The sequence below is a fragment of the Crocodylus siamensis genome, chromosome 4 (genome assembly GCF_052110815.1).
Source record: "Crocodylus siamensis isolate JL-2025a chromosome 4, ASM5211081v1, whole genome shotgun sequence".
Taxonomy (NCBI): domain Eukaryota; kingdom Metazoa; phylum Chordata; order Crocodylia; family Crocodylidae; genus Crocodylus; species Crocodylus siamensis.
In genome coordinates, this window is record NC_143398.1 from 228011094 (window position 1) to 228034645 (window position 23552).

General features: G+C 45.7%; 1 protein-coding gene across 4 annotated transcripts in view; it reads left to right on the top strand.

The window, feature by feature from the left end:
* The window catches only part of LOC149867628 (von Willebrand factor D and EGF domain-containing protein-like), a 350434-nt gene that overhangs the window by 132642 nt on the left and 194240 nt on the right, over window positions 1–23552 (top strand). For all 4 annotated transcript variants that reach the window (XM_090045830.1, XM_090045828.1, XM_090045829.1 and 1 more), the window contains exons 7-9: window positions 3656–3791; window positions 18323–18540; window positions 21151–21224. In XM_090045830.1, coding sequence (XP_089901956.1) covers window positions 3656–3791; window positions 18323–18540; window positions 21151–21224 — 428 coding nt within the window. The remainder of the gene's footprint in view (window positions 1–3655; window positions 3792–18322; window positions 18541–21150; window positions 21225–23552) is intronic.

The following is a 23552-nucleotide window of genomic DNA, read 5'->3' on the forward strand; positions in this document are numbered from 1 at the left end:
GCCACCTATAAGTTTATCAGGGGTGACCACCAGGATCTGGGGGAACGTTTGTTCACCAGAGCACCCCAAGGGATGATGAGGTTGAACAGTCACAAACTCCTGCAAGACCGTTTCAGGCTGGACATAAGGAAGAATTTCTTTACCCCAAGGTCTGGAACAGTCTGCCAGCGGAGGTGGTTCAAGCACCTACATTGAATACCTTCAAGAGTAAATTGGATACTTCTCTTGCTGGGATCCTATGACCCCAGCTGACTTCCTGCCCTTTGGGCAGGGGGCTGGACTCGATGATCTCCCGAGGTCCCTTCCAGCCCTAATGTCTATGAAATCTATGAAATCTATGACATGACGCATGGGTAAATGGTATGGAAGATTATAGGCAGCTACAATGAGAATCACATTGCAAGAGGTGATATGTTTGGATGAACCACAAACTCAAGATTATCCTGAATGTTGACTGGAATTACTAGCCCTGGTTGCCTATTCAAATTGCAGTTTGGGATGTTATGCCTTCTCTGCCTGGTTTAGTAGCACTTTAGAATAAATGGGAATCCTCTGCCTTGCTTTCATTTGTGGCCCTTATAAATTCCTGGTTGCTTTGGTTAAGTGAATAACGTCGCTGTCATTTTAAAAATATTTTCTACGATTTCTCTGTATTAATCTCGAAGAACGGTCTTTGTACCAAGACAGTGCTATGACATTATCAAGTGCAAAATAAGACCCTTTTAAAGAGAGACTGCCATTATGCTCCAAGATCTAAGCCTTGGTATATATGACAGTCTCTACTGAACCTAGCAGGTGTTGATCTAACAGAACAAAAAAACAGAATTTGACCCAAAGTTTATTATAAAGCACATCAAAATTCTCTATCTGTGCCTCCATAGTAAATGTCCTATCGTAGACAGTGATACCCTTATGCATTACGCACTGCTCCACGTAGAATACCTCCTAAATGAAAAGCAATGTGCACATGCAAGCGAAGTAGCCTGGGGGCAGGCTAACTTGCACTGGCATTCAGTTGGATTGATAAGAAACCTAGAGACACTGCAACTTCTGATTTTGGAGGCAGCACATGTGCAGCAGTGCAGAGAACCTGGGGCACTCATGCCTGGCACTATCAGTTGACCATGTAGACGTGCCCCTAATAATAATGAAAAATATTATCCTGTATAAATTGAATATACAATATGGAAAGCTTTTTTGCTTTTTAGTTTTATATATACATGCATGGTATAAAAGGAAGTGACCCTACCCATTTGTGTGAGCTACCCAGAGTTTAGGTTTGAATGAGCCAAACTAAGAGTGCTGGTCAGTAAAATATGTTTCTATTGGAAAAGGCAAACTTGGTTAAATTACAATGTTCTGTCTGGTTTCCTGACAGCCTGCCTGATGGACTGCTGTAAACTGGGAACCTTGCAGCCTTGGAAACCTTGGATGGAACCAAAGTCTCTCAAGGCATATAGACTCCTCCAACCACAACTGAGTGTCTGGAAGACCTGGGAGCCCCAGGTCAAGCCTAAACTTACAGAGCAACACAGGCTGCCCCTTTCAAGAATTGAGAAATAGGGAATCTAGAAGATCTGGAGATCCATTTCTTAAGAAAACACAAAGTTTCAAAATGTATTTTTCTTATGCACAGGAGATTTTTTTTTTGAACTTTCAGAGTTTCTCAGGGGTCCAGGCTCTGATCAGACCTAACACCATGTTCTTTCTACTACACTTGTTCTTCCTCATAAGCTCAAATGGACAGGGAGGGAATGGAAAAAGCCCAGACCTTTCACTTTGCTTTCCAATGCATAAGCTCATGGAGCTATGCTACTTCACATATGAATCACCAGCAAATTATTGCTCCCTGCTGCAAGGAGAAAGGACAAGAAGAAAACAGTTCAGTAATCTTACCTCGATCCTGGGCAAGCTTTTTGAGAAAATTATTCTGGCACATATCCACGAGGGGCCAACAGAGGAGATTATGCTTAGGGGTAACCAACTCGGGTTCATTAGTGGCAGGTGCTGTCAGACCAACCTGGTGGCCTTCTATGATCAGATCACCAAATCATTAGATGCAGGGTAGCAGTGGACATAGTGGCCTTCCTGGACTTTCGGAAGGCCTTCGACGCTGTCTCTCACCCTGTTCTCATTAAGAAACTGGGGGACTGTGGTGTCGACATCCACACAGTCAATTGAGTCACCAAGTGGCTGGAGGGCCGCACCCAGAGAGTGGTGCTGGATGGGTCATTTTTGACCTGGAGTGATGTGGGCAGTGGGGTCCCCCAGGGCTTGGTCCTCAGGCCCGCACTGTTCAACATCTTCATCAGTGACTTGGATGAGGGGGTTAAAAGCACCCTGTTCAAATTTGATGATGACACTAAGATGTGGGGGGATGTGGGCAAGCCAGAAGGGAAGAATAGGCTGCAATAGGACCTAGACAGGTTACAAGGGTGGGCGGATAAAAATAGGATGGGATTCAACACTGACAAGTGCAAAGTGATGCACCTGGGGAAGAACAACCAGCACCATACCTACAGGTTGGGGAACTCCATTCTTGTCAGTACAGAGGCGGAAAAGGATCTTGGAGTCATCATTGACTCCAAGATGAACATGGGCCGGCAGTGTGGGGATGCAGTCAGGAAGGCCAACCGCACCTTGTCATGCATCCACAGATGCATCTCAAGCAGATCCAAGGAGGTGATCCTCCCCCTCTATGCGGCACTGGTCAGGCTGCAGCTAGAGTACTGCATCCAGTTCTGGGCGCTGCACTTCAACAGGGATGTGGACAACATGGAGAGGGTCCAGAGGAGGCCACTGGCATGATCAGAGGGGGAGCAGGGCAGGCCCTATGAGGAGAGGCTACGGGACCTGAACCTGTTCAGCCTCCACAAGAGAAGGCTGAGGGGGGATCTAGTGGCCTGTTACAAACTAGTCAGGGGGGATCAGCAGGCACTGAGGAAGTCCCTGTTCCCCTGAGCACAGCCAGGAGTGACCAGGAATAATGGTTACAAGCTGGCCGAGGGTAGATTTAAGCTAGATATCAGGAGGCGCTACTTCACGGTCATGTCGGCTAGGATCTGGAACCAACTTCCAAGAGAAGTGGTGCTGGCTTCTACCCTGGGGCTCTTTAAGAGGAGGCTAGATGTACACCTTGCTGGGGTCATTTGACCCCAGTACTCTTTCCTGCCATGGCAGGGGGTCGGACTTGATGATCTACTCAGGTCCCTTCCGACCCTAGAAATTATGAAACTATGAATCTAAGCTGCTCCTGGCTATAGCATACTACTAATACACTTAGGCCATGATAACTGACAATACTTCTCTTAGTACACTGTAATTAGAGCTCTTTTTAAAGAGCGATACTTAAAAAAAACAGATATGCTATCATATCATTTTCAGGATTTGTGAAAGACACTTTTCAGAGTGGAAAATAAGAAACAATTACAGGCTATTGATGACAACTACAAATATACTCTTAATTACTGAACATGTTTGAAAAAGATTTTTAAGAAATTACCTTTGGACTTTTAGGATGATGGTTATCTTATAAGCAATTATAATAATTTATAAGTGTTTGAAAAGAAACCTCACTTTTTAAATATTAAAAATATAAATTTTCCCTTAATTTATGGCATAATTATCTAAGATTGATAATCTATTTTTTTTCCAGTTTGTACCACAATCATTACAAATTGCAGAGGATGGCAAAGAACATGTTTTGACCATCCTAAGCACCATACCCATCACTTGCCAAGATCAAGGTGGCATCTGTAAAATTACTTTACAACTGAGTACTGAAGATTCTGGTAAGTGTTTTACCTATTACAGTGCGATTATTTTTTGCAACTTAAATCCTAAAATTAATTTAAAGGAAAAATAATACATTTAAATGCTTCTAAGAAGGTGAAAACTAAAAAGCATGTTTTGTGTAAAAGAGAGTAGATGAAAGCACTCAATTTGTCAGTGCATTAAATAATTTTAATAACAAACCTAAACAGTAATTTACTGCGATTCATTAGAAAAATAAATATAAAGAAAAACATTTATTTTAAATTCTGGGAGAATAAAATAGTACTACAAGCTCCTGCATCACGGATAGTTCTTAGCCAAAAGGCATTCATAACAATTTCATCAATCCTATTAATTGTCAATAAGAACCACATCATTAGATTTAGGAATGTATTCTCAGGATGAGTCTATGACAAAAAAGAATAACCCGCTAAATTTATATTGCTTGTTTTTCTGTAATGTACTGCCACAGCCCCAAGAAGCCCATAGTCTAAAACCTAATTTTTTGAAAGATATAAGCAGGTGAGTAATTTACACACAAGTTGTCCTAAGTAACTTAGCCCTGCTAGTCTGAAGAGTTAGTTAGGTCTGTTAGGGCCTTGTTATGCTCTATACTGTGAACTGCACAAAGACTGATCATCGTTAGTGCTAGCTTGGAGTTTGGAGTAGTCACAGTCTTAGTCTAGAAACCTTGTCTGACTGTACCCCTGTGACTTGAGGCTAAACTGTGAATTCCCAGTAGAGGGCTGTTGAGTCAGGCAGAGGTGTGAGAGATCCTGGGATACTGGAGGACTTCAACTTGGGTGGCACATCTGTGAGGAGTGATCACCCTTAATGGAAAAGAAGCAAAATAAGACATAATCCTGCCTTGAAGTGGTATAACATTGAGACGCATAATGAGTGCGTAAAACCACTTTAAGGTGCTCATGTGTGGACAATCCAGGGGTTAAGAGCTCCAGGAGCTCCCCAAGATTACTGTGTAATACGGCCCTTGGTTTGATATCAGGCAGAAGGCAAGGGAAAGATGTACCTTATAGACTAAAGCTAGAAATAGATGTCACTCAATAATGTCTCTCAATGTGTCCTGGCACAGTCGATCAGCTTCACTGGGCAAAACAGACATCATCCAAGGTCTCACCTGTTAATCTTGTGGGACAATGGGTAATATGTTTCCTGTTTCCAGAGATGTGTCCCGAGATTGCCAGAAGCACATCTCTGAAAGTGAGGAAAGCTGAGCAGGTGCTTCCAAGGCTTGACCCTACAGCGGAGTTCCCAAGGCACATAGGGCCAGGCCCCTCAAGCCCCAAGAGTGTCTATCAGGAGCAAATGAAGAGTGCTGGTGTCTCTGGACTGCCCACTGTCTCCTGCTATAAAGCAAATTGGCTTCCATCGTTTAGGCCACATTTAACACAGTCCAGCTGGTGAAGGTTTGTTCTGCAATTTCATGTTCAAGTCAGCTTTTAAGGTTCCCCTGTTTGAAGAAGAGCTACTCTGAGGTCAACATTACCACTGGAGAAAGAACACAGATTATAACACCCAAAGTTCAGTCTACCAGTATCACATATGCTATCACCTGCTTACAGTGCCCCTCTTCTGTTTGCATTGGACAGACAGGAAAATCTCTACATGAAAGAACGAGGGGACACCAAACTGACAGCAAGTCCAAAAATACAGAAAAGCCTGTGGCAGTGAACACTTTAACCCTCTTGGGCATCTCATTGCTGACCTCAGAGTAGCTGTTCTTAAACCGCAGAACTTTGAAAGCTGACTTGAACACTTTTAGTCACCTTGCCTTTAAGTGTATAAAGTTGCATAACTTGGTACAGGATTAGGGCCCAAGACATATGACACTTGGGCTGAGAATAGGTGTCACGTTTATTCCAGGATACCATCTTTCCTGGGACAAAGTGCAGGCTTACAGACAACCATGGCATAGAAATCAGAGAAAATTAGGGTTGAAAGGGACCCCAGGAGGATATCTAATCTAACCCCCTGCTCAAAGTAGTACCATCCCCAACTACAGCATCCCGGCCAAGGCTTTGTCTATGCAGGTGTTAAAAACCTCCAAGGATGGAGATTTCACAACCTGTTTGGATAATCTGTTCCAGAGCTTTACTATCTTCCTCATGAGCAAGTGTTTCCTAATAGCTAACCTAAACTTCTCTTGCTGCAACTTGAGACTGTTGCTCCTTATTCTGTTATCCATACCACTGAGAAAAGTCTGGCTCCAGTCTCTTTGTAAAATCACCCTTCAGTTTGCTGAAGGCTGTTATTAAATCCTCCCTTAGTCTTTTCTCCTCCAGACTAAATAAGCCCAGTTCCCTCAGCCTCTCCTCACAACTCATATGCCCCAGCTTCCCAACCATTTTCATTGCTCTCCACTGGACTCCCTCCAATTTGTCCACATACCTTCCATAGCTGGGGGGCCCAACTGGACACAATACTCCAGATGTAGCCTCACCAGTGCTGAATAGAGAGGAATAATCATTTCTCTCAATTTGCTGGCAACATCCCTACTAATGCAGCCCAGTATATTATTAGCCTTCTTTGCTACAAGGGCAAACTGTTGGCTCATATTCAGCTTATTGTCCACTTTGACTCCCAGGTCCTTTTCTGCAGACCTGTTGCTTAGCCAGTTGGTCCCCTGACTGTACCAGTGCATGGGGTTGTTTCATCCTAAATGCAGGACTTTGCACTTGTCCTTATTGGACTTCATGAGATTTATTTTGGTCCAATCCTCCAATTTGTCTAGGTTTCTCTGAATCCTAGCCCTACCCTCCAGCATATCTACTACTCCCCCAGCTTGGTGTCATCTGAAAACTTGCTGAGGGTGCACTCTGTCCCATCTTCCAGGTCACTGATGAATAGTTTAGGCAAAACTGACTCCAGACCAGATGCCTGGGGCACTCTACTTGACACCGGCTGTCAACTAGACAAAACCCTTGATTAGTACCTTTTGAGCCCAACAATTCAGCCAGTTTTCTATCCACCTTACAGTCCATTCATCCAACCCACACTTCCTTAGCTGGTTTGTGAGGATGCTGTGGGAGACTATATCAAAAGCCTTTCTAAAATCAAAGTATACCACATCCACTCCTCTTCCTGCATCCACAAAGCCAGTCATCTCATCATAGAAGGCAATTAGGTTGATCAGGCATGACTTGCCTTTGATGAATCCATGCTGACTGTTTCCAATCACCTTTCTGTACAGTAATCCTAGGACTGCATCACTGAATCAATGGCAGAAACATGGCACTGCAGTCAGCCACTCACTAAACCCTGATTGGGAAGGCACTGTACATACACGCCAATTCCAGGATATTATTGTTTAGGGATAAACACAGACACTACTTACCCAGGGACAAATGCAACATCTGTTCCTAGCCTTAGATGTGAAAGGAAGTCATAAAATATTGCAGGGATTGGTTTGTATTCCAAATAATCTGACTTTTGCAGTTCTGGAGTATAAAATAAGGACACTGTATTGTCTGACAACAGTTTCAGAAGTTTTCCCCTATTACAAATATTAAGGACAATAACCTAGTTCTATATTACACTCTATTTCCACAAATGAAAATTGGCACTTTTTTTGTTTAGGGGGAGTTGTTTGCTTTGGTTTTTTTGTTTGTTTGTTTGTTTTTTAAATAAACAGTCCCTTTTTACTGGCATTTTCTCTTGATTTGTTTCTAAATGAATCTTTCCTTTGGAACGCTGGTGAATTTTCCTAGAAACCATTTTGCAATTTTAAGCTGCAGTTATCTGAAGTGGAAGTGGGGGGCTTCCAGTTCTATCCAAAACTACAGGCTTTTGTTTGTCATTTCTTCACCTAAAAAGCCAAAGCTTTGTCAAAGGATCTGTTGCCCCTAAGGTGCACAGAATCGATGAGGGTTCCCAGCATAATCAAAGAGGGTTGTGTCTGAGGACAGAATCACAGGCTAAGTACAGATAGTCAAAAAGCCTGAGGCAGAATCAATCCAATCTTTGCAGGTTTCTCTCAGCTGTGTAGACTGGACCAATAACAAATGGAAAGCATATTCACTCTTCAGTGAAAGGCAGGCACATGTCTGTACTGGCCCAGGCCAGAAGGTGAGGGGTGCTCGAGCACATCTACCAGCCTGCTGGCCATTGCCCAGCCCAGACAAGGGGACAGAGGGGGGTCATCCTGATTGCCTGCCCAGCACCCCCCCGCCAAAAACCTCCTGCTTTCCTTCCACAGAGCGGAAGGAGTCCCCCATCCCAGTGCTGGCCCTCCTGAGACATGTGTCTGCCATTTGGAGGAGTCCCATATCTCCAGGGGTCTGCTCCCATGCCACCCCAGGCGGGGGTCTGCCCAGCTGTGGGGAGCCTGGGATGGAATGGGGGAAACCTCCTGAGCCACGGGGCTCTCCCCACATGGTCAAATGAACAGTCCAGGGGGGACCCTTCCCCTCACCGGCCTGCAAGTCAGACTCATGTGTTAGGGACAGAAGTTACACGTGAACCAGGTTAAGTGAGCAGACCGGGTTTAAACCTGTGACAGAAAATGCTCTGCTACCTTGGGCTAGGCTGTGCTATCTGCTCCAGCAGAGCACGGCTGGCCCTGGCCCTGCCCCTCCGCTCTCTAGCTGGAGCAGGGGTGGGGGCATGGCCAGACACTGACCACCTAAGGTGAAGGGGTAGGGAAGAAGTATATCCCCCACCCCAGCCATTTCTCATTTCTCCACTTGCTGCTCCAGTGGCCGGGCGTGTGGCAGCAGCATAAAGCAAACAGAGAGAGGGGTTTAATTCCCTGCTCCATCCCTGTCCCAGTAGCATTGACCCCAGCCGGGGTAAGCTGGGGTCTGCCTGGCACTCCCTCCTCACTGCTGCAGCAGTAGGGATGGGAGTGTTGGCAAACGCTGGCTGCCATGGCCCCCTGAGGCAAAGCGGGCAGGGACGGGGTTTATTCCCTCCCTCCATCCCCAGTGGAGAGTAGCCAGTGTCTGCTAGCCCTGACTGCCACCTCCACCAACTGCTCCCAGTGCAAGACACGCAGTGGAATAAGCTCCCTCCCTTCCCCCTTTGCCAGACTCTGAAGGGAGGGGGAAATAGGGAGAGCTTGGGGGGCTATGGCCATCCATCTGAGCCCTTATGCCGCAACTTGCCCTGTGCAATCTGTGGCAGCTCTGCCTGCCCTGATCCCACCCACATTGCAGCCCCCACACTGGAAAGAGGCTTGCACACGCAGGACACCATCACAGGGGCTGCTGCCCCATCAGGATCCCTCCCCCTCACCGCTCCAGCGGCAGGGGTGGGGGCATGACCAGAGGCTGGCTGGCATGGCTTCCTTAGGTGAAGGGGCACAGACGGGGTCAATTTCTTCCTTCCCTCCACTGAGACAGGGGGTGGAAGGGGGAATTAAACCCCTATCTCCATTCACTTTATCCTGCCGTGGGGACTGGCCACACCCCTGTCACTGGAGCTATGAGGGCAGGGGTGTAAAATGCCCAGCAGGGGCTGCTCCCCTCCCTGCCCTTCCAGACAACCCACCTGGGACCTCTGCAGACCAAGGTGGGTGTTTAAACGCCTCCACCATCATACGCAGGATTGCCTTGGCCTGGCCCCATCCCCCCAGCTCTATAGTTTCATAGTTTCTAGGGTCGGAAGGGACCTGAGCAGATCATCTAGTCCGACCCCCTGCCATGGCAGGAAAGAGTACTGGGTTCATCCAACCTCCTCTTAAACACCCCCAGGGTAGGAGCCTGCACCACTTTTCTTGGAAGTTGGTTCCAGACCCTAGCCACCCCGACTGTGAAGTAGCGCCTCCTGATAGCTAGCCTAAACCTACCCTCTGCCAGCTTGTGACCATTATTCCTGGTTACTCCTGGCGGTGCTCGGGGGAACAGGGACTTCCGCAATGCCTGCTGATCCCCCCTGACTAGTTTATAACAGGCCACAAGATCCCCCCTCAGCCTTCTCTTTTGGAGGCTGAACAGGTTCAGGTCCCGTAGCCTCTCCTCATAGGGCCTGCCCTGTTGTCCCCTGATCATACGAGTGGCCCTCCTCTGGACCCTCTCCATGCTGTCCACATCCCTGTTGAAGTGCGGCGCCCAGAACTGGACGCAGTACTCCAGTTGCAGCCTGACCAGTGCCGCATAGAGGGGGAGGATGATCTGTTTGGACCTGCTCAAGATGCATCTGTGGATGTAGGCCAAGGTGCGATTGGCCTTCCCAACTGCCTCCCCACACTGCCGGCCCATGTTCATCTTGGAGTCAATGATGACCCCAAGATCCTTTTCCGCCTCCGTGCTGACAAGAGGGGAGTTCCCTAACCTGTAGGTATGGTGCCGGTTGTTCCTCCTGAGGTGCATCACCTTGCACTTGTCTGTGTTGAAACCCATCCTATTCTTGTCCTCCCACCCTTGTAACCTGTCTAGGTCTGATAGTAGCCTGTTGCATCCTTCCAGTGTGCCCACGTCCCCCCACATCTTAGTGTCATCAGCAAATTTGAACAGGGTGCTTTTTACCCCCTCGTCCAAGTCACTGATGAAGATGTTGAACAGCGCGGGCCCGAGGACCGAGCCCTGCAGAACCCCACTGCCCACGTCCTTCCAGGCTGAGAAGGACCCATCCACTACCACTCTCTGGGTGTGGCCCTCCAGCCAGTTGGCGACCCATTTGACTGTGAGGGTGTCTACACCACAGCCCCCGAGTTTCTTAATGAGAACAGGGTGAGACAGTGTCAAAAGCCTTCCGGATGTCCAGGAAGACTATATCCACTGCTACCCCTGCTTCTAATGATCTGGTGATCTGATCGTAAAAGGCCACCAGGTTGGTCTGACAGGACCTGCCACTGATGAACCCATGTTGGTTGCCCCTAAGCATGCAGTCCCCTGCTGGCCCCTCCTGGATGTGTGCCAGCATAACTTTCTTGAACAGCTTGCCTAGGATCGAGGTAAGTCTAACTGGCCTATAGTTTCCCGGGTCCTCCTTCCTGCCTTTTTTGAAGATGGGGACCACATTGGCCCTCTTCCAGTCCTCCGGTACCTCACCAGGGCACCACGAGTGCTCATAAAGTTGTGCCAGGGGACTTGCAATGACCTCGGCCAGTTCCTTTAGAACTCTGTGGTGGAGATCATCCGGACCAGCTGACTTGAATACGTCCAACCCCTCCAGAAGCTCCCTAACTAAATCCTCGCTAACCCATGGCCCAGGTGTGCCTCCCCTAGGTCCCGAGGGAGGCCCAGCAGGGAGGTGGCTGTTCTGGTCCCTACTTAGGAAGACGGAGGCAAAGAAATCGTTAAACATGTTAGCTTTGCCGTCTGGCGTAACGACCAAGTTTCCCATTGCGTCCTGCAAGGGCCCCACATTACCCGGGACCTTCTTTTTACCCCCTATGTATTTAAAAAAGGACTTCTTATTGTCCTTAATCTGGGAAGCTAGTCCCAGTTCCACCTCTGCCTTGGCCTTCCTAACTACCCCCCTACATCCCTGAGCAACTACAGAATAGTCCTCCCTGGTGATGACCCCTTCTTTCCATTGGTTGTAAGCCTCCTTTTTAGCAAGGAGACATTCCTGGATGCCTTTGGTGAGCCACGGAGGCTTGTGTGCTCTCCTGCTCCCTTTCATCCTCATTGGGATTACCTTCCTTTGGGCTTGGAGGATCATCAAAGAGCTCAAGGAGTGACCACTCTCTAGTGCCCGCCATCTTTGGGCCTGAGGCACTGCCGGCATGTGCCTGCATTTCCTGAGTCAAAAGTGAATGTCTATTCATTTGCAAATTGGTTCAATCTACACAGGTTAAACTAACCTGAAAAGATTAAATCAATTCAGGCTCCAGGTTTTTGAATGTCTGTTCTTAGCCATAGGGACTGGGGCTGAGCAGCCAGCCTGGCTAGGGTGGGGGAAATCATTCTTAGTGCAGGGCTCCCTGCACCTGGGCAGACTTGGACTCAGAGGGAGCCTGGAGCAGGGTGAGGAATCCCTTCCTGCTTCCCCCTGCCTCTAACTTCCCTTTAGGGCTGACAGGTGCAGGCATGATGCAGGTTGGGGACAGAGGTTTTGCTGCTTGAGCTCTGTGACTGCCCAGAGGCAAAGGTGGCCCAGCTCACCAGGAGCAGAGGAGCATTGACAGAGCATCAACCCAGCCACCTGGTGAGGAAGAGTTAGGGGGAAGGACTACATAGTATCCTGGGATGCAAAGTAACTTGAGTCAAGAGGACAGCGTCAGGCCTACTGTTCTCCACCTTTGAGAAATTACTTCTCATCTTAAAAACTCATGGCTAAACCAGAGCTAAATTCTGAGATTTTTTTTGCATATGTGATTATTGTTTTGTGGTTGATCCAACAGTGGTTAAAATGTTTTTTTAAAAAAAACCAAACCCTTACCTGTGGATATATATTCCATGCACTGTTGAAATAAGTGACAACAGGCAACATTGACTTTAATGAGGTAAGAATTTCCCCACAGGTCTTGGTCTTCTCTCCTCTAATGTTCCATTGACGTACACATTAAATAGAACTTCTAAAACAAAAAAAAAAAGAATCGATAATTCTCTGTTGTACCCCAGTCTATCACTTTACCCTTTCTTCTCATCTCCTTTTAATCTCTCTGATTTTCAGAAACAAGCTGTTATATAAGTTCAAATCCATCTTCCTTTTCTCCCAAAGGGCGGGGGGGAGCAAACTACATTCCAAATGAGATTGTAACACAGTGATCTTAAGCTGAACTGTACCTTATGGTTTCAGCATCTGTGTTGACTCCCAGACATGGACTGGTTTGAATTTCCTCACAACTTAGTTATACATTGTTCTACATATTCCTCCTGGCTTGCTGTCTGCATCAGTCTAACAAGTGAACTTATTTAGGCTCATGAGGAAAGATTTCTGCATGGAATAAGTGCCTAAAGAGGCAGATTGGTACCTGCTGGAATTTTTCAAAGTATCTAAAGCAACTTAGATACCGAAGTCATATTGAAATCACTTGGGAACTAAGTGTCCATATTCTAAGGCACCTAAATACCATTGAAAACCTGCCCAATTAATATATGGGCAGTGAAGTAACAAAACTGCAGGGTGAGTTAGCTAGAGGTTGAATGTAAAGCAGAAGGTTAGCCACAGGTCTATTCTATACTCACTGCATGTTTTAACTTTCCCTAATATACTAAAGGAGGTGGTGGGGTTCAGTGTCCAGAAGGGGAATTATTTTCAAGGTGTTAATGGACTTGACACATGGTGCTGAGATGCAGATAAAGCGCTACCAATTAACTAGCCTTTGCAGGAAGTTGTCACAGAAGTGGCAACTTTCTGTCACTTTTAATCAACTCATTTATGCAGCTTGAACTAATAAACAACTCTCACCCTTGATTGTTCCACCCTAAATGTTTGCCTAAGTGACACTGGCCTGAATCAATTCAACTGAGATATTTTTATACATTTAAGATTTAACACCTCCTGCTTTATATATATGCATATGCTTATTCAGTGCCATATTTCCCTTTGTATTTTTGCTTCAAAGAAAGAAGTGGCCTTCCACAGATTTAAATTGGCTACAATGCTACACATTGAAAGTAAAGACTCTTTTAATTTTGGTTAAATTTATACTCAAAGAACTTAACTGACAAACTCCTTGTCTAGCTCAGTTCATGTACCACAACTGTTGAGTTAATTATGTAGGGAATAAGTGATAAGAAAGCCAATTGCAAGCATAGAAATCTCTCTCTAGGTTAGATAATATCATAATGAGTGCTAGACACAACAGAATGCATGGTGTACTGCTTCTGCTAAGTCTACCATTCTTAGTTAGATCAGATGATTTTGTTTGATTTTAAACTTTTGTACTGGGCAGTAAGCTCAGCTCACAGGGTCATAATGGTAATAGCTATCCCTTATGAAAAGCATCTGTTTAATTGAATAAAAAACCTTGAAAATGAGCCAATACCTTTTCATAGAACTGTAAACCAGACTTCAGGATTTGATACTAAAAAGTATTTTCTATTAAATTATATGGGTTTTTAGTTCAAATTCTATAGAACTCCATCAATTTAATCTCAATTAAATAGCATATTTTTTCCATAAGGGATCAAATACTGATTACTAGCTAATATTGAACACATTATTTGAATATATTTATACCAGCTCTCTACCATAAATTTTTAAAGAACTCCATAAATTATGAATCATCACTCCATATTTTGCCAAATCCCATTTCCAATATTTTTAGGCCCCTGTACTTGTTATACTCTAAGTGTTGACTCAGGATGTGAAAACTAAATATTCTGCATTAATTTTTGCCCCCATGAAGTCAGAAGCAAAAGTCTCATTGACTTCAATACGACTAGAGAGCTGGACTAGGTGACCTCATGAGGTGTCATACTTTTCTATGATTCTAGAGTTTCACCACATGTCTTTAAAGGATCCACTGAAATCAGGTGTAATGCTTTGAACTATGTAGCTATAATTCAAATCCTCTTTAAGTTGCTCAAGTACAAACATTATTGAAATCCAATTGTTTTTTGGCACCCTATGTTGAAAAATGGTGGTGTCTATCCAGTTCCTACAGAACATGTCCACCTGATAAAACTTACACTATTAAATATTTGGACACTTTGTTCATGAGGGAAGCATCAATACAGAGGCACAAGACTAAGAAAGTATAGAGACAGCCAATTCACCACCTCTAGAAGTAAAATCCCTCTAGGTAAAATCTGGAATACATTAGCAGAACTGCACGAGTAACCCTTTAGTGCCCTTGCTCTATTTTATGGACAGCAATGACCATTCAAACCATCTCTGAAGCTTATATAACTTCCATTACCGCTCACATACATTAATGTATTCATCCTGACAACACCTCTGCAAGACAGAAAAGTGCTATAACACTCATTTTATACACAGGTAACTGAAGTACAAAAAGACCAAATCCACAAAAGGATTTAAGCATCTAGCTGTACCTATGGGCACTAAAGTCCTCCCCTAAACCTTTGCTTCTGAATGTAATCAGAACCATCTAAGTGTTGTCAGCACTGAGGCACCCAACACATGGCTTAGTTTGTTTGGAACTTATGCATCTCTGATTTGGTTAGTCTATAACAGGGGTGAGCAAAATATGGCCCACGGGCCAGATCTGGCCCACCAAGCACTTTTATCCAGCCTGTGGAACCGCACAGTGAATTGCACCCTGCCCAATGCTTCCACCCACAAGGGCGGAAGCAAGTCACCCATGTGGACACATAGTCCCAAACATACCCTATTACACCTCAATCCCACCCTTGTGGGAAGAAGGGTGCAGCCCAGCCAGCACACAGCTTTGGGGCAGGGCTGCTGCTGCTGCAGCCCCCAGGGACCTGCTCTACTTCCCAGGTTTCCTGCTGGCTCCACACAGCAGGTAGAGAAGAGACGGGGGGGGGGGGGGGGGGCGCTGGCAGCAGCACACAGCCCATGCCAAGAAGGGCAGCAGCAGTGCAGAGTGCAGCTGGGAAGTGTGTGGGTATGAGGGAACGTGGGGGCTGAGGGTACCCCCCCACACACACACTCTCCCCACACTCCCTCCATGGCATGAAGCCCCAGCAGGTGATGGAAGCAGCAGCAGGTGGGGTGCTCAGGGTGCAGGTGCCTGGCAGGGCAAGGCTCCAGCCAGCTCTGCACATCGCAGCAAGTGGTGTAGCTTCACTTGGGCTGTCTGCATCACCGGCACTCCCTGCACTCATGCACAGCCCCTGCACTCACCAGCCATAGAGGGAAGCCCTGTGCACTGGAGCCAGCTGCCTTCCTTGCCTGGGCTGCATGGCAGGGGAGGGAAGCCCCAGGTTTGTTCCCCTGGGGGGCAGGGAAGGCACCCAGCTCCAGTGCTTGGGGCTTCTCTCCTGGCCCAGAGAGTGCAAGGGATGCATGTGTGTGGCAGGAAGTACCAGTGATACAGATGGCCCAGTGGATGCTACACCCCTTGCTATGATGTGCAGTGCTGGCCAGACCCATACTCTGCCAGGCACCTGTGCCCTGAGTGCCCCACCTACTACTGCTGTGCCATGGGGGAGTGTTGGAGTCTCCACACCCCCCACCCTCCTTCACACCCCACAAACCCCACACCCTTCCCCCACAACTCCAAGAGGTACCCCCTCTCCAACTGAAAGGATCAAAGCAGGTGCACAAGCACTGTGGGAGGTGTAGGGACTCTCCTCCCCCTATAGAGCAGAGCCAGACCACCTTTTAATGAGAGAACAATACTGGGAACATAACCAGTATAAACCAGGGAGTTTAGGGGAAACTACAATGCCCCGATGGGGCAGATTTCAAGAAAGGTCAGACAATCATAGATAATCATAGATATATTCATCCAATGGACAAAAGACAGGGTTAACCAAAATGTAAAACACAAACAGCAGAACAAACAATACGGGTTGGTGAAATATAAAAAGCCACAAAATACAAAATGTCAAATGACAAGGAATATAGGGCCTAGGTACCTGGAGGGGGAGAAGGGGGGAAAACACAATGGCCCCTTTCCACTGCAAGAAGAATTTCTCCCTATTACCTCACTCACCCCAGCTGGGACTTGAACATGAATAGCCCACAGGGGGACAGAAGCTCTACCACACAACCACCAGTGCTAGTGCTGTGCCAAGCTTCTAGGGGTCTTGACCTTCCTGGAGCCCCGGCCTCACATTGAGCTGCCTGGCCTCTGATTGGAGGAGCTGCAAGCAGAGCTGGGAACCTCTCAGGTCAACCTGCTCAGATCCTTGCTAGAGCTGGGAAGCCTCTCCTGCCAGCTACAACCTCTCATAGGGGATCCTGGAGCCCAGTGGGGAGCCTCTCCTGCCGGCCGCACGCCGCGCTGCTGAGGGTCCCACTGCTGCCTGCGGGTCCTGCTCCTTCAGGGTCTTCTGGGGCAATGCTCCTGCCCCACTGGCTCAGTTCTTTGCCAGATCTTTGAATCTCCTTCCTTGTGATCCCTTGCTGGTCTTCTCTGAGTCAGCTGCGCTGCCGCTTTTATCCCCCTCCAAGTGACCTAAGGGGCCAATCAGGGGACATGAAGGGTGAGTCTCTGGGGCCTGATTGGTAAGGAAAGGGAATCCCAAGTCCTCCAATCATCTTTTGTCCTTTCAAAACCCCTGGGCTAGGTCACTGCCAGCCAGCCCATCACATACATGACCCCCTAACATACCCTATGTCCCCCACACACACCACCAGACCCCCTCACAAGGCCCCCCTCCACAAACCCACACCTTACCACATACACACATCCCATTCACACTCCACCGTATACACCCCCACACTCCATACATCCCCACACACCACCACATGCACACACCCCCTGCCCACACCCCCGTATATACAAGACTAAGAATTTATTTCTGAGTTATTAGGCAATCACCTCTATATACAGTATGCAAATACAAATCATGACAAAAATATTTTTGTAATAAAATTAAAATATGTTACAGTAGGTGTTTGACTTTTAGCGTATGATTTGATTTTTTTCTGGTTTTAAGATGGCAACCCCTCCCCCCCCCCCACACACATACACACAAGGATCATTTCTGGGGGGCAAGGGGAGGGAATTCCAGTGGCAAAGATTAAGGGTCTAGGGGTGGGACTTCCAGTCCCAAGATGGTGACAAGGGTGCGGGGCAACCATCAAGGGTCAGAGCTATATACACAGCCCTCGATAGCTTACCAAAACTTGTTAAGTGGTCCTCTACCCAAAATAATTGCCTGCCCCAGTCTATAAGGTGCATATCTACCTTGCCTTCCACCTGATTTGATTCTAACATGGCTAACTACTTCTTTCTGCTCATAAACTTTAAACTTTCAAGCTGGATCCATATACACACAACACACACAAAATGAAGTTAGTGGGGTGTGGAGGGCAATCTATTAGCCAGTAGCCCAGTGGGTAGAGACTTCACTTATCAAGAAGGGCAGAGACATAGGTCAAGATTCTCTCCTCTGCCTGAGAGAATTTAAACCTGCATCTACCTCCGAAATTAATGCTCTAAACACCATGTTCTGAAATGCTTTATGGTCCCGCAGAAAGTGTGGTAGAGCGGGGAAACATAGGGCTCCCAACACACACTTAACTTTTTTCTTCCAAAAACCTGAAATTCATCTGATAGTGATTTAAGCACCCTTCTTCCCTCCTACAACTTGACTCCCTCTTTAATTTCTAATTAAACAAACTTCCACTAACTCTATTTTGTGATGCTGGTAACACGCAGGCAAATTGACAATAGATTTAAAAGTACCTTGGCCTGTGATTCTTCTTCCAGCATAGTCTTATTGTTTGTCATGTGGATGACCCATCTTTATTCTGTGAGCTTGGGATAGGAGTGTCACTCAGGAAGATAGTAGAACCTGTAGCTAGGAAGACATAGTGGGAACACAGGAAAATATGTATTGCAGGAAGAAATATAACCAATATTTGCAAAGTGATGCCAGATTAGGTTAGTCACAACCACAGTTTGCACACAGAAACCCATCTGGTTTCAGTGTACTTGTGTATCTGAAGAAGGAATATGTCTGTTTGAAAGTAAACAGGGTGGGGACAACTGTTTAATATCTTTTATCAAGCTCAGTGCTCATGTACATTTTAGACAGTCTCGCCCAGGGGCCCCCAGACATAGCCCTTTCAACATGCCATGTGGATCTGCAGCAGATGCCCTGTACAGAAGGCAGCTGTGCAAGAGCCTCACTCACAGTGACAGCGGTGACAGACTTTGCCCAGGATGGAAACCGCATCAGTTATATCAGAGCCGAGCCAGTCGAAAGCAGTGATCTCTTCTGGAGGGCTTACATACCAAAGGATGCAAAGGTTGGTTATTAAATTAACTTGGGGAAAAATGGCAAACTTAAGCAGAAGTTTTGCTGAGAGGAGATGGAAAAGTACAACAAAAAATCTTTCACGTTTGGGGATAATTGTTAGCACAGTAAGTCAGCACAGTGACCTAATGTGCCAAAAAAAATAACATGCAGAGCATTTTGTTTTAGGAGACTTGTGTTTGGTTACTAGTCAGCAAATCAGCAGGACCAACAGCTGGATAATACTTGTAATCACACTTGAATGTACGTGCTTTAAGAGCAGGGGAAGCCTGTTTGGGGACTGAATGTTCCTTTACAAAGAGGCGAGGAAAACAACATAGAGGAGAAGGAGATACGCTGGGAACGGAGAACAGGAAAGAAAAGGCGCCACAAGGAAACTTACTTTCACTGGTTAAGCTTTCCCAGCTATGCTTCACAACAGAGCTAATTCAGGTGATGGAGAGTCACTTAGTAATTAGAGAAGGACACAGACAGTCAGGTCTCCTGTGTTCAATTTTCAACTCTGCCAATAACTCATTGCAAGACCTCTGATGATACACTTAACCTCTCTGTGTCTCTGTTTATCCATGTATAAAATGGGCATAATAAAAATAATTAGAATTTATGAGCCAACTCTGCTTGTTTTATTTGCATTTACTTCAAAAGCCCTTTTCAAGTGACTGAGGCACAGAGGACTTAGCCTAATGTTCGTGCAGTTCCTTGAGATTTGTAGAAGAGAGCTGTGATAGAAGTGTACAGTAATGTTTCTATGTGACAGAAGGAAGGGACCACTGTGCCAGAATGTGCATTTCAGTTGGCTAAAAAGTACAAAAACTGCAAACAGCTACAAAGCCCAAATAAAAAGATGCAATGCCTCTCGTGCCACAAAAGCCCAAAATTGTGGCCATGACTAAAGGTGGTAAAAATTGTGCTTCTTTTTTGTAGATCATGTCTGTTTGCTTTATGGGGGGAAAGTGCGGGCAGTCTAGACCAGCCTGAACTCCAGCTGTCCCAAGCCAATTTTCCAAGGACTGCAGGGGCCCAATGCTGCAGGGCCAAAGAATTCCCGTGCAGGAACCCCAGGGTTTTCCCATTTGCAGAGGCATGCCCCGAGTTGACAACCCAGGTTGTCTCATAGGATTGATCCCCAGAAGCCCTAGGATTGGCAGAGGCCTGAACCAGAAAGACCAGTGAAGTGGATCAGTTGTGCTGGGACACATCCCTGCACAGCTGATCCCAATCCAAGGAGCTGCCAAATCCAATATGATGTATTTTCAGTACTAGCAAAGACACCTCTAATTAAATATCTTGTTCTCATTTTTGATCAAAACTTATCTCCAGACTTTGAGAACATGTATTCTTCTTTCAGTTACACAGGCTTTAAATAGTGTCACATCAGTGATCTTGGGGGAATTACACTGAAATAAATTAGATCAAAATTAGGTCCAAAGAAACGGTACCTAAAAAGTACAACACACACGCATCTATTTGCTTGCCTCCCATATGTAACTTACCTTAAATATTTTAAGTATTTTTCTTACGTTAGTAATTGCAGCTAGTTCAATGCAAGGCAATCAAGCCTCTATTAATTTTTGATGGTATTAATACTTTTATTAAAACATGATAATTGAAAAAATGTAAAGTCCAATTCCCTATTTTAATAATAAATTGCAGTTGATCCCAGTTAAGCAAGGTTGATCCTTGAGAAGAATAAGGAAACCACCTTACTTGTAATGTAATGTACAATAACCCCTCAAAGCACAGCTGAGAAAAAAAATCAGTGCAATGTATTAATATCAAAATAGTCTTCGGTACTGCAGTAATCCTTCTATATTGTACTGAAGAATTTGATAAAATCAACGTGCTTGAAAAGATGGATGCATTCACTAACTTGCAGCAGCAGGCTCACTGCATTCTCCATACTGATGAAGTAATTATGAAAAAAAAAGAAAAAAAAAGGGGAAAAGTTGGGGTGCATGGGGGGGGCGTTAGTTGGGATGTGGTGGTGGCACCTTTCAGTCTCAGATGCAGTGAGGATGGTTCTAGCAACCCTGGAGACAAGGGATACTGAGCTGATAGCTTGGAATCAGTGGGAAGTTACTCTGTCATTTCAGAGTAACTGATCTCAGAATTTGGTCTATAATCTGCCTGGGAAATAAATTAATCACTGAAACTACATACCATAAAATTTAAGGTCACACCTGCGGACAGTTAGTGGCTCCTAAAATATGCTAATGATCCTTAATTATAGCATACCTTATGCCACACTTCCGACTTTGAAATTAGTGCAATTTAATGAGTGTTCTAAACTTTTTCTAATTTCAGAGAAGGCTCTGCTTCTCCATGGGCAAATTTAACAGGAAAATTTTCTCTTTTTACCAAACAGAAAAGAGAATGGCAGTCCATTAACTTAGGTGAAATGATAGTACCTTCAACTCCCAGATAGTTAAACTCAGTTGTTTGGAAAGCAATCCTATTCTGTACCAATTCTGCATCATGTTTTATAAGTTAGGCTTCAGTTTATACTTGACACTTGAATGCTGCCCCTAATGTTTTGTGAAGGAAAATAATGAAGAAAAACTGCTGCATAGATTGCATTTATTACCTATTTCATTTTAACCAGGTCACAGTTCAAGACCTCCCAACAGGGAACTGCTACTCTTTCACTGATCCACATGTTACCACATTTGATGGACGGTGAGTATTCTGACTTGAAATCATTTGGCTCAATTACGGCAGTTTTCACTTCCTGAACGCAGTATTTATTTGATTTTATATTAGAATGCCAAAGGATTGTTACAGTAGTTTGCTTGTAGTGATAAATGCAGTGAATCTATAAAAGTCACGTCTCTTTTCTAAATGTCTACATACCTGTTAATGAAAGGATGCAACGCTATGTATTTTGTAGCTACAGAGCTTCAAAAACTGAGTAATTTTAAGAAAACATAGGGTCAAATTTTACAACCCTCAGTTAGGCCCAGCATACCTACTCACCTGCCAGATGCACAGTTTCTTTTGCAAATCCTATAGGAGTGGGGATTCTCTGATGACTACATCAGATGTCACTCCAGAGGTCTAGTATCCTGTCTGCCGGTCCCAGCTACAAGTACTACAAGCTGTGTAGGTTTGAATGCACTCCAGTCAGAGCACAAACTTTCAAAATGCAAGCCATGCAGCATCAAAGGTAGAAGGCTTTTTCATCTGGATTCATGAGAAAAAAATAGAAGCATTCTTAAGGATCCTCCATACACACATGCTCATGGATAACTAGAATTATTTAAACCCTACATTCTTATATTAGTTCAGAAAATGATGTGCACAGTGTATTTTTCTAATACTTCTCATCCCTACCTTTTAAGCACTTAAGCCCAGAAACTGTTATTTTCCATGTGAAGATGAGTAAAAAATGGCCATGCAACTTTTCTTTAAATCTCAAAATCAACTTCATTTTTGAGCTTACAATGAGAATGAGAAATATATTCTCAAAAGACAATTTTTGGAAACTCATAAACCACAGGGAATTAGAACTCAAGTACTTCTCAACAATATAGTACAATATTATAATGCAAGCTCAGTGGATCCTAGAGTGTGAGGGTGTGATAGGGGGCTGTCACAAGGCCGGTCCAATCATTGGCCCACCCACCTGTCTAGGAAAGTCTGCCCACATGCTTCACCTGCCATGCCTTTGATGTAACTTTGGAAGTAGTTGTTTACAAGGTGATCATTTACTGCCCAGTGCCAATGGCATAATACACGGCTTCATCCCATCCCTACACTGTGTCCCATGCCTCACAGAAGGCATCAGTAAATGGCTCTGGCCTCGCATGGGCCCTCAGTGTATGCTTGCCTGACATTCAGACCCTACCTGGATCCCTCCTCCTCAGGCGGTCTAATCTCCTCCCTCATTCTGGGCTGAAAAACTCCCTAAGCCCTTTTCTTTCTCAGCAGTGGTCCCCTCCAGGACCTTTGGCCACATGGGCCCTGGCCTCTCCTTTAGGCCAGTCGGAACTCCAGGCCTCTGGCTCTGGCCACCCCTCATGGTCCTTCACCTGGTCTGGTCCTGGCCCCAGCATGGGCCAGTCAGGGTTACTCTGGGTGTTATTGAGCCTCTCACTCTCACTCTCCCATATGGTCCACATTCTTGGGCTCCTCCAAGCACAGCCCACTTGATCACTAAGACCAGTCTATGCACAGTCCTTCAGGCCCACCCATATGAACCCAACTGTACACAGCCTACTGCATTCTCACCCACGCCCTCACTAGGGCTACCAGGCCTTACGTCCATTGGGCCTCAGGTGTCTGATGACATGCCTGGACCCCTTACTTGTCTCGTTTATGGGGTAACCCACCAGGCCACGGGGGCTGAGACTGTCCAGCACCCCATACTTGCCGTTCACTAAGAAGGCACTGGTGTGGCATTTCCTGGGCACCACCCCAACCCAGGCAGCCCCACCACACCATCCAACCCTAACAGGGTGTAGTTTTAGGTCATTCCCCAAAACCAGGAACCTCCTCCATCCTCATGGTTTCTGTCCTTAAACTCCAGGTGTTCTGGGACCAGCAGTACTCTGGCCAGAAACGTTCATCCTTTGGCTCCCCAGTTGCAACTGCTAGCTAAGCTCTGAGGACCTGGGTTTATACTGATGCTGCCCAGCTCCATCCTCCAATCCAGGAGCCCTCTTGTGGTCATGTGACTGCCTCATTAAGCCTACTCACATCTGTTTGCTGCTCCACAGCCTGCTCAAACCTCTTAAAGTGGCAGGCACCAAAGGAGCCTGGCCACTGAGGGGCAATAATAAATTACTGTTATGCTATTCAATAATCCATGAATTAAATTAATGTTATTAAGCCAGCTTTTACTCCAAATTACACTTATGCAACTCCATTATTGATTGCAAGGAGGGATATTTCAGAGAATGTTTACAAATAATTGATTTTATGTTACCATCTTTGAGTTCATGGCAACTAAAGAGGAATATCCATATGTAGTTTTACCTCAGAAGCACAGACTTTTGAAATGAAAAA